General features: G+C 41.9%; 1 protein-coding gene across 1 annotated transcript; it reads right to left on the reverse strand.

Moving 5' to 3' along the window:
* Positions 1-918: 918 nt before the first annotated feature.
* LOC149146760 (uncharacterized) lies at positions 919-1,728 on the reverse strand. Its single transcript, XM_089452857.1, has one exon. It carries the CDS (start codon positions 1,726-1,728, stop codon positions 919-921), a length of 810 nt encoding a protein of 269 aa, XP_089308983.1.
* Positions 1,729-8,964: the final 7,236 nt, after the last annotated feature.

Raw genomic sequence — 8,964 nt, forward strand, 5'->3', positions numbered from 1 at the left:
TTTTCCTGTTTCTAAAAGAACAGATTTCTGCATTTACAAGATCAACTTGTCCTTTCAAGGAATGGCTGCCATGTATGGTTCTCCTGCATCTATGCTGATCATGTTCTTTTCTAGATTACATCCAATATTTGCCAGGCTGTCTGCTTCTGTGTTTAATTCTCTGAGGATGTGATAGATTTGAACTGAAGAGAAGTCCTTCAAGAGTCTATTCACTCTTGATATCTGTTTGTTCAATATTGGATCCTTGAGCCCTTTCTTATTTAATAGAGATTTTATCAGCAATTCTGAGTCTCCAAACACTAGAATTTCCTTTGGGTTTCCTTTACTGGCCAGTTGGCAAGCTTTTAAAAGACTGAGGACTTCTGCCTGATTGTTGGTTTTAATTCCGAGACCCCAGCTGTAATCCTCTTTTCTTCCATTCGGGAAGTAGATGACCCCCCCAGCTCCTGACCTGCCTGGATTACCTTTTGAAGCTCCATCAAAGAAAATAGTGCATTTTCCTTGAGATTTCCACCACTTCTGGAAGTTTTCCAAAGTGTCTCGGATCTGCCAGTTTTCCTTGTGTTTTGGGCGAGTGATTAAAGAAGGGCTCGATGAAGGAATGTAATCACCCAGCCATGCTCTTTCTTCATCTCTTAGGGAGCTGTCTCTGACATTGGTTTGTCTCAGAGTTTCTATAAGTAGTTTCTTGGCCTTTTCTGCGACATTTCCTGCAGACATTTCTTTTTGATTAAAAACAATTTCATTCCGGGAGAGCCACAACTTCCAACACACATATTTTGGAGCTGCAATCCACACCTTATGCCAAAGAGTCTTATCTGCGATGCTGTAGGGATACCGAGCTTTCCAAGACAAAAACATGTCTGTTATTGAACAATGCACCGGTGGACTAACATTCAGTCCCGCCAAGAAGCTGGCCTAGGCCATCTGTGCATACTCACATTCAATGAACATGTGAGCTGAGGTCTCCAAGGCTTTTTTGCAGAACACGCATCGATGTGGACCTGCAATATTCCTTTTACAAAGATTTTCTCCAGTCAGTATTTTGTTATGAAACAAGGTCCAGAAGAAGAAATTGATCTTCGGGATGCTGAAGTTTTCCCAGATCTGCCTCCACACTGTTTCCGGGTGCAAAGAATCCTTTTTTCCTTGCATCTGTAAGTACCCTTGCTTGGCTGTGTAAACCCCTGTTCGTCCCCAACCCCATGAATCTTCCTCGTATTTGTGCACTGGAGTGAAGTCTGTGATTGCATCCATGAAGTAGTTTAGCTGATTTTTTAGGGGTGCTGGTATATTGGGCAGAGTCCAACACTGCCAATTGCCTTTGTTATCCCACTCTGCAATGTCCTCGATTTTCCTGATTCCTTTTGATCTTAACCAAACTCTTAAATCTGCGATTTCATTTATGACCGAAAGGGGAGGGTGCCCCATGATTCGATCTCTCCACAACAATGAATTTTTGCCGTTCCCTGGAATTTTATACAAATGTGTCTTGAAGAAGTCTAACCCTTTGCAACAAAGCCTCCAAGCCTGTGTTCCTCCAGGAGAAGGCACTGGGTTATAGGAAATGATCGACCGATTTCTGAGATATTTTAAATTTAAGAGCTGGCTGATTGGATGCGTGGGTTCAGATATAAGCTGCCACAGAAGTTTGCAGCCCAAGGCAAGATTTGCATGATGGGGGTCTCTGATTTGGAGTCCACCTTCAGCAATGGGACGCTTCACCATTTCCCAATTAACTAAGTGAAATCGATTGTTGTTCCCCTTCCCTCCGTTCCACAAAAAATTCCTCATTAAACAAGAGATCTGATCTGCGATTTGCCTTGGAGCCATTAACAAGGAGGCTTGGAAAGTGGGTAGTGCTGAGAGCACCGAACGGATGAGAGTGAGCTTGCCGCCTGTGGAAAGCTAGGCTCCGCCCCACGCTGCTATCTTTTTTTTAAACTTGGATATTACCTCCTCCCACAAATAATTTCGGTTGGATCCCATCGTCAACGGTAGACCAAGGTACTTAATTTTATCCCACTCTGCATAGCCTTTGAATCCCAATTCACCAGCTATCCTTTCAATTGTTTGTTGATCTGTATTCCATCCATATACTGCACTCTTCATCTCACTGATAAGAGCTCCAGTGACATTACAGTACTTTTGGAGAATTGTCTTGAAGGATTTAGCAATTCTCATGGAAGCGCCCCCGAGCAAGAGTGAATCATCGGCAAAAAGCGCATGGTTTACTGGGACTGCGCCTTGAACGATTCTTATCCCAGGAATGATGCCACTTTGTTGCTCCCGTGTCAACTTTCTGCTTAAAGTGTCCGCCATCAGAATATAGAGAAAGGGAGACAAGGGGCAACCTTGCCTCAGTCCCCTGGTGGCTAGAAAAAACTCTGTTGGTCTCCCATTTACCATTGGAGCTATCCATATGTTTTCAATGCAGGCTTTAATAAGGTTTATGAATTCCTGCCTAAACCCAAAGGCTGCAAGCACCCTAAGCAGAAAAGAACGGTTAACACGATCAAAAGCATTACTCATATCTAGTTTAATAATCATACCTTGCTCTTTCCGAGAGTGGCTGGAATGGAGAGCCTCTTGGATTTGAATGACATTGTCCAAAATTTGCCTGCCTTTCACAAATCCTCCTTGGGCTGGAGAGATGAGTTTTTGAAGAAGAGGCTTAATTCTGTTTGCCAGCAGTTTAGCTACGATCTTGTATGATGTATTACAAAGTGAAATCGGCCTGTATCTGTCAAAGGATCCTGGGTTTGTTTCCTTTGGAATTAAGGCAAGAAATGTCGATTTTATTCCTCCGCCCACTTTTGCCTTTCTCAAGGTTCCTCTTATCATTCTGAAGAAGTCAGTTTTGATAATCTCCCAACAAATTCTATAAAAATGTGTTGTTAAACCGTCGGGACCTGGGGCTTTATCTGGCTCCATAGCCCAAACTATATTAGTTATCTCTTCTTCCGTTACAGGACTCATCAGAGAGTCATTATCTTCTTCACTGACTAGATTTGGAATGGCTGAGAGAAACTCTACTTCATCCTCCTCGTTCCCATTACTTTCTGCACTCAGAAGATTCTGAAAGTGGTTTACAGCTGCTTCTTTGATTTGAGAAAATCCTTTATGGACCTGACCACTGGTGCTGGTAATTTCTGATATATGATTTCGCGAAAGACGGGCCCTGCACTGTCTATGAAAATATGAGGTATTTCTGTCCCCAGATTTGAGCCACAGGCTTCGAGACTTTAAACGCCAATATTCCTCTTCATTTCTGAAGGAACAGTATACATTCCTTTGTGCAGATTTTTCATTAGCTAAATCTGTAGAAGAGAGATCTTTCTCCTCCATTTCAAGTTGTATTCCTTCCAATTGAAGAACTGCCTCCTTCCTCTGTCTATTGGGAGATTGCATGGATTTCTTTATCCAGCTTTTGAGCGCTTTTTTTGTGTTTTTCATTTTTTGTTCCCACACATAGCTTGGGGAACCGAAAACATCAATCCTCCATGCTGCTTGAACTGTTTCTATAAACCCTTCTTTCCCTGCCCAAAGGGGGTTGAAGCGAAATGGAAGGGGACCTAAATCTTCTTCTTCTTTTAGGCAGAAGAGGATAGGCTTATGATCCGATGTGAGCTTTGGGAGAATCTTGGTGAATACTATTCTTTTGTCCATCATTAGAGAGCTGCTGATGAGAAACCTGTCCAATCTGGCAGAAATATGATTTTCTCTGGTTCTATTATTTGTCCAGGTGTATTTGCCTTTCACTGGTTTGAAGTCTACCAAATCCCATTGCAGAATCAGATTGCCCACTGTATTGATGAGAGGATCTCTAGACTGAATCCCTCCTTTCTTTTCTTTGTGATCTAGAGTTATATTCAGATCACCACCTATGACTAAATTTGAGGGGCTGATTTGCGCTATATAATCCAGAAGTGTCCTCCAACACTCTCTCTTTTCTTCATACTGAACAGGGACATACAAGTTAAACAGAGCGAGGGAAAGATTACTTACGGTGTGACGCAGCTCTGTGAAGATCCAATGTTGGGTTGCTAAGAATCGTTCTAGGGAGAAGTCTTTTGTCCAAAAAGTACCTATTCCTCCAGCTGTGCCTCTTGCACTAACAACCTTTCCTGAGTCAAATTTCCATTTTATAGCACTGGTGTTTAGAAGAGTTTCCCCTTCTATTTTGGTCTCTTGGAGCATTAGGATGTCCGCGGTCTCCATCTTCAATAAGTCTTTGATAGCCTCTGCCTTGTTGGGATTACCCAGACCCCTACAGTTCCAAGAGATCAACTGCATCATTTACCGCTTATAGGGATAGGCCCTCCTCCTTTGGAGGCTCTAGGCCTGATATTCCTCCCTAGTGTCATTTCGATAGTAGCTTGACTGCCTAGGGTTTTTTGTCTTTCTGACTCCTCTTCTCTAGCTTCCTTGTTTGATCTTCTCCCCGCCCTTTTTGTTGACCTTTCAAATGTTTCATCATCTGATGATCCCATATTCTCTACGGTTTTCTTCTTTTTTTTGATTATATCTGCGTATCTAGGGGAAGAGATATTGCATGAGTTGGGGATTGGGTTGTTACCTGGTTCTGTAGTTTCAATATTCTCCTGCTGTGGAGGTTCTTCTTCCCCTGCTTCCGGTGGATCTGAAGGAGGCGTGAGGATTTCAAAGGGGTTTTTGTCCCCCTCATTGCCTTTTTTTTCACTACTACCAGCGTTTTGGTTACTCGTGCTTCCATTTTCTGTTTTGTTCTCTGTCCCTTTTGCCTTGTTTTTGTTATTCTGCCTGCTGAATGTTGTCTTCTTTGCCTGTTTCCATTGTTCTTCTTTTTCTTTCTCTGATGTCTCCTCATTTCTTTTTTTGCAGTATCTTGCAAAGTGCCCGTACTCATGACAGAATCTACACTTGAATGGCAGCTGTTCATAATCAAGCTCTTGTATGTGTGTCCAGTTTGCCACCGATAACTGAATCGCTTCGGGTAATCCTGTTTCCAAGTCGACCTCCACGCAAATCCGTGCACAAGAGTACTGATCCTTCCTTGGGGCCTGGTCTATGTATTTTCCAAGTGCATTTCCAATGGATTGGAGGGAGCTTTGATTCCAGCAATGCAGAGGCAGATGCGGGAGGCGCACCCAAACAGGAACCGCCTTGGGCACGTCTTGCGTTGGATCAAAATCAGTGGACCATTTGTTCAAGTAGAGTCCTTGAGGCCCCATGAAATAAGGCCCGTTTATGAAAATCAGGCCTCTGTCCTCTGTACTGTCAAACAAGAAGACAAAAAACCCTTTGCCTACAAAATAGATCTTGATTCCTTCGTTTACCAAAGGTAGCCAATTCCTTTTGACCCATTCTCCGACTGCTCTCAGGGATGGCCACAAACCGGTGAACTGACCGATCAGACCTCTTTCTGCAAGATTTAGCGCGGATCTGCAGATTTCCTCCTCAGGCAAAGCTACCTTGGGTATGCTGTCCAGTTTTTTGACGAATTTTTGCTGCTGGCCAGAGGCCTGACGTTTTCCTGTTGCTGAGACGAGAGCCTTGAAGGCTTCGATCTCCGGAGGGAGGGGGGGAGGGGCCGCAGGGCCGCCTCCATGCTCCATGAGGGAGGGCGCAAGCGGGATCTCTCAGCAGACGCGCTAGGGTTGCAGACTTGTGGGCTATATCGCAGAAGCCAGTTGCAACAATATATTTGCTTTAATTTAATGATATATTTAGGTAATTATATGAAGACTTAATGCAGAAAGACTCGAATTTTCTTAGGATAGAAGGACGAGATCATATAAGCCAAGGTTGTCTAGGGTGTGGTCATTTTATGTTATAACAAGTACCACCATAATCAATCAACATTGTAACCTTTTTCTTTTTTTATATATCCTTCTATCTTCAGGGTCTATGGAGTATTGATGTCGATTAATGCATCAAAAAATCTGGTTGAAGTAGTCTCTTTTAGCTTTAGTGTTAGGATATTCCGACACATAGGAAATAGTTAAGTTCAACTTGGTCTAGTATAGAGTTAGGTAAAGTGTGTTTCTTTACCGTTGTACATTTTGTAACTTACAATCCGACGGTCACGATATGTAGTGATCCGACGGTTCACTCTCTCCTCGGTATTACCGACACTTGATCCGTGGCTTGACACCCGATTGGTCCATGAGTTCTATTTAAAGCGCATGGAGGGTCATTGTTCGGGTAATCCGTGCATGAGAGAAGCTTATGTAAATTTTCATTCTTTGATTAATAAATTGCCTGTAGTAGCCACGTTGGCGCAGGCCGTGGACTGTTTCCCTCTTTGAGGGTTTTAACCATGTCAAAAATACTAGTGTATTGATCTGTGATCTGGTTGTGAGCGGTGTCCTTTTGGTGTTCTTTCTGAGGAACTTACCCTGTAAATTCCTACATGGTATCAGAGCTATTTGAGGGCTGCGTCCGTTGGTGATCCAAATCTGAAGCCGGTAGAACTGCATCCGACTGCCGTTTCCTAGATCTGCTGTTTCTGACTGCTTTCGGGCCGAGAGGACTGCTCTGTTGTGTTCAGAGCATCTGTTCCAGTGAGGAACCCCTTTCGTTTCACGCGAAAAGGTTTCCGGTAGCCCTAGCTGCATCATTTTTAAGATCTGGAGGTATACAGTCTTTATTTGCAGTTTACTGTTATTTTCTCTCTGCTTATTTCGGTTTCGGTTTATTTAGTTTTTTTTTTTTTAACCGGATCTATACCTTTCATTTCTGCGTATGCTCTTTTCCCTACGACTCTGTGCGATCTGGGCAAATTAGAAACAGAAAGGAAGGATTTTTCTCATGCGTATGCTCTTTTCCCTGCACCTTAGTGTGATCTCAGAAAATCAGAAACATTGAGAAAAATATTTAGTTTTTCGGCTATAGCTAACTTTGAGCCACAAGGTTCATTTTTGAAAATATCTAGTTTTTTGGCTAAAGCTAACTTCGAACCATAAGGTTCGTTTTCTTTGCATGTCCGTGTTGGGTTTTGTGTTTTGTGTAAACCAAGGCCCCCCCCCCCCCCTCTCTCTCTCTCTCTCTCAAATTTTTTGTATAGATCAATTGGTTCAATTGGTTCATTTTTGAAAATATCTAGTTTTTTGGCTAAAGCTAACTTCGAGCCATAAGGTTCGTTTTCTTTGCATGTCCATGTTGGGTTTTGTGTTTTGTGTAAACCAAGGCCCCCCCGCTCTCTCTCTCTCTCTCTCTCTCTCTCTCTCTCTCTCTCTGTCTTGGGTTCAAGTCTCCATTTTGTGGGGGCGGATTATTTCATTCCCGCACATTCGCGCACTTTGCCGGCAACTTCAACAATTTTTTTTCAAAAAGCCATAACTTCTTCATCCGGAAGCCTTTTTCAGAGCCGTTTTTTTTAAAACAGCCTAATTTTTCGAGATCTATCCATTGGAACACTTACTTTTAGTATCTTCAGCTTCAGTTTTTTTTTAAATGGAAAGTCCATGCCAAGTCATTCTTGACAGCACTAACTACTTCCAATGGATATCCTACATGGAAGATTTACTTAGAAGTAAAGGTCTCTACAGAATAGCCACAGGCCAAGAGAAGAAACCAAAAGATGAAGACCAGGCTGCAAAATGGGAAAATAGACAAGATCAAGCACGTGGTTTGATAGGGATGTCTATTTCTCCTGATCTTAGATTCCATATTGCAGAACTTGAAACTCCTCATGAAGCATTGGAACAAATCATTAAAGTTTTTGGGATTAAAAATGAAATTAGAGCCCATCAACTTGAAAATGAGTTGCTTACATTGGATCCTAATAATTTTTCTTGCATTGAAGATTTCTTGTCCAAATTCAAGACCCTTAGATATCTCTTGGAAGGTGTTAAGGTTAAGAAAGAAGATAGTAACCTTATTTATTCCATCCTTACTAAGTTGGGACCAACCTACTCTGTATTTGTTTCCACCTTCCATTCTACAAGGGAAGCTTTCATTTGTCAAGGAAAAGACTACAAGGCCCCTTCCTTTGACTCTTTTTGTGATCCTTTAATAAGAGAACAAGAAAAACTCTTACACCTTGGTCTTCTTAATCTTGGAAACTCTTCCAAGAAAGCGTTAGCTGCCCAGCAGCAACCAAATTCAAAGAATCCTAAGAAGTCATATCCTAAAAAGAATGGTCCTAAACCAAACAAGGGTCCTAAGCAAACTCACCCTCACAATGAAAGATCATTTCAGCAAAATGATAAGACCAATAAAAACAAATGGAAGAAGACTGATAGACATTGTAACTTTTGTAATCGAGATGGCCACTTAGAATCTAAATGCTTTAAGAAGATGGAAGCCTTGGAAGCCGCAATGAAGAAACATAACATTCATGTGGAGCATTCTTCAACTTCAACTTCAACTTCATCTTCAGGAATGGCACTTTCTGCATGTCGTTGTCAATCATCTCAGTCTGGTTATGCATTAAATGTATCTTCTTCTTCTCATTCTCATGAGTGGCTCATTGATTCTGGAGCCTCTTATCACATGGCCAAAAACCAAGCCATGTTTTCTTCTTTAAATGATTGTAACACCAAAAATATATATGTTGGTGATGATAGATCTCTTAATGTTGTAGGGACTGGAACTGTTCATCTAGACAATGGCCAGTTTAATGATGTATTATGTGTTCCAACCTTATCCTGCAACCTTCTATCTGTATATCAGATAACTCATTCAGGTGAAGATAAAATTGTTGAATTTTCACCTCATGATGTTGTAATCAAGGATCTGAGAGATCCTAAACAGATTCTAGCTACTGGTATTGCTGATGATTCCACAAGGTTGTATAAGTTTCACAACTTTGGGTCATCAAATCTTCCCTCAGTATTTGTTGCTCATAATGATGAAGTGAGCAAACTTTGACATGAGCGATTTGGTCACTTAAACTATCGCTCCCTTCAGCATCTATGTAAAGAAAATATGGTGACAGGTCTTCCTATGGTATCTTGCAGAGATGGTGTTTGTTCCGGA

Source organism: Pinus tabuliformis, chromosome X, assembly GCF_031772625.1.
Source record: "Pinus tabuliformis cultivar Carrire ecotype Pingquan chromosome X, CPIR1, whole genome shotgun sequence".
NCBI lineage: Eukaryota > Viridiplantae > Streptophyta > Pinopsida > Pinales > Pinaceae > Pinus > Pinus tabuliformis.

Coding starts and splice junctions, on each gene's coding strand:
- LOC149146760 (XM_089452857.1), bottom strand. CDS start 1,728: ATGGTGAAGCGTCCCATTGCTGAAGGTGGACTCCAAATCAGAGACCCC.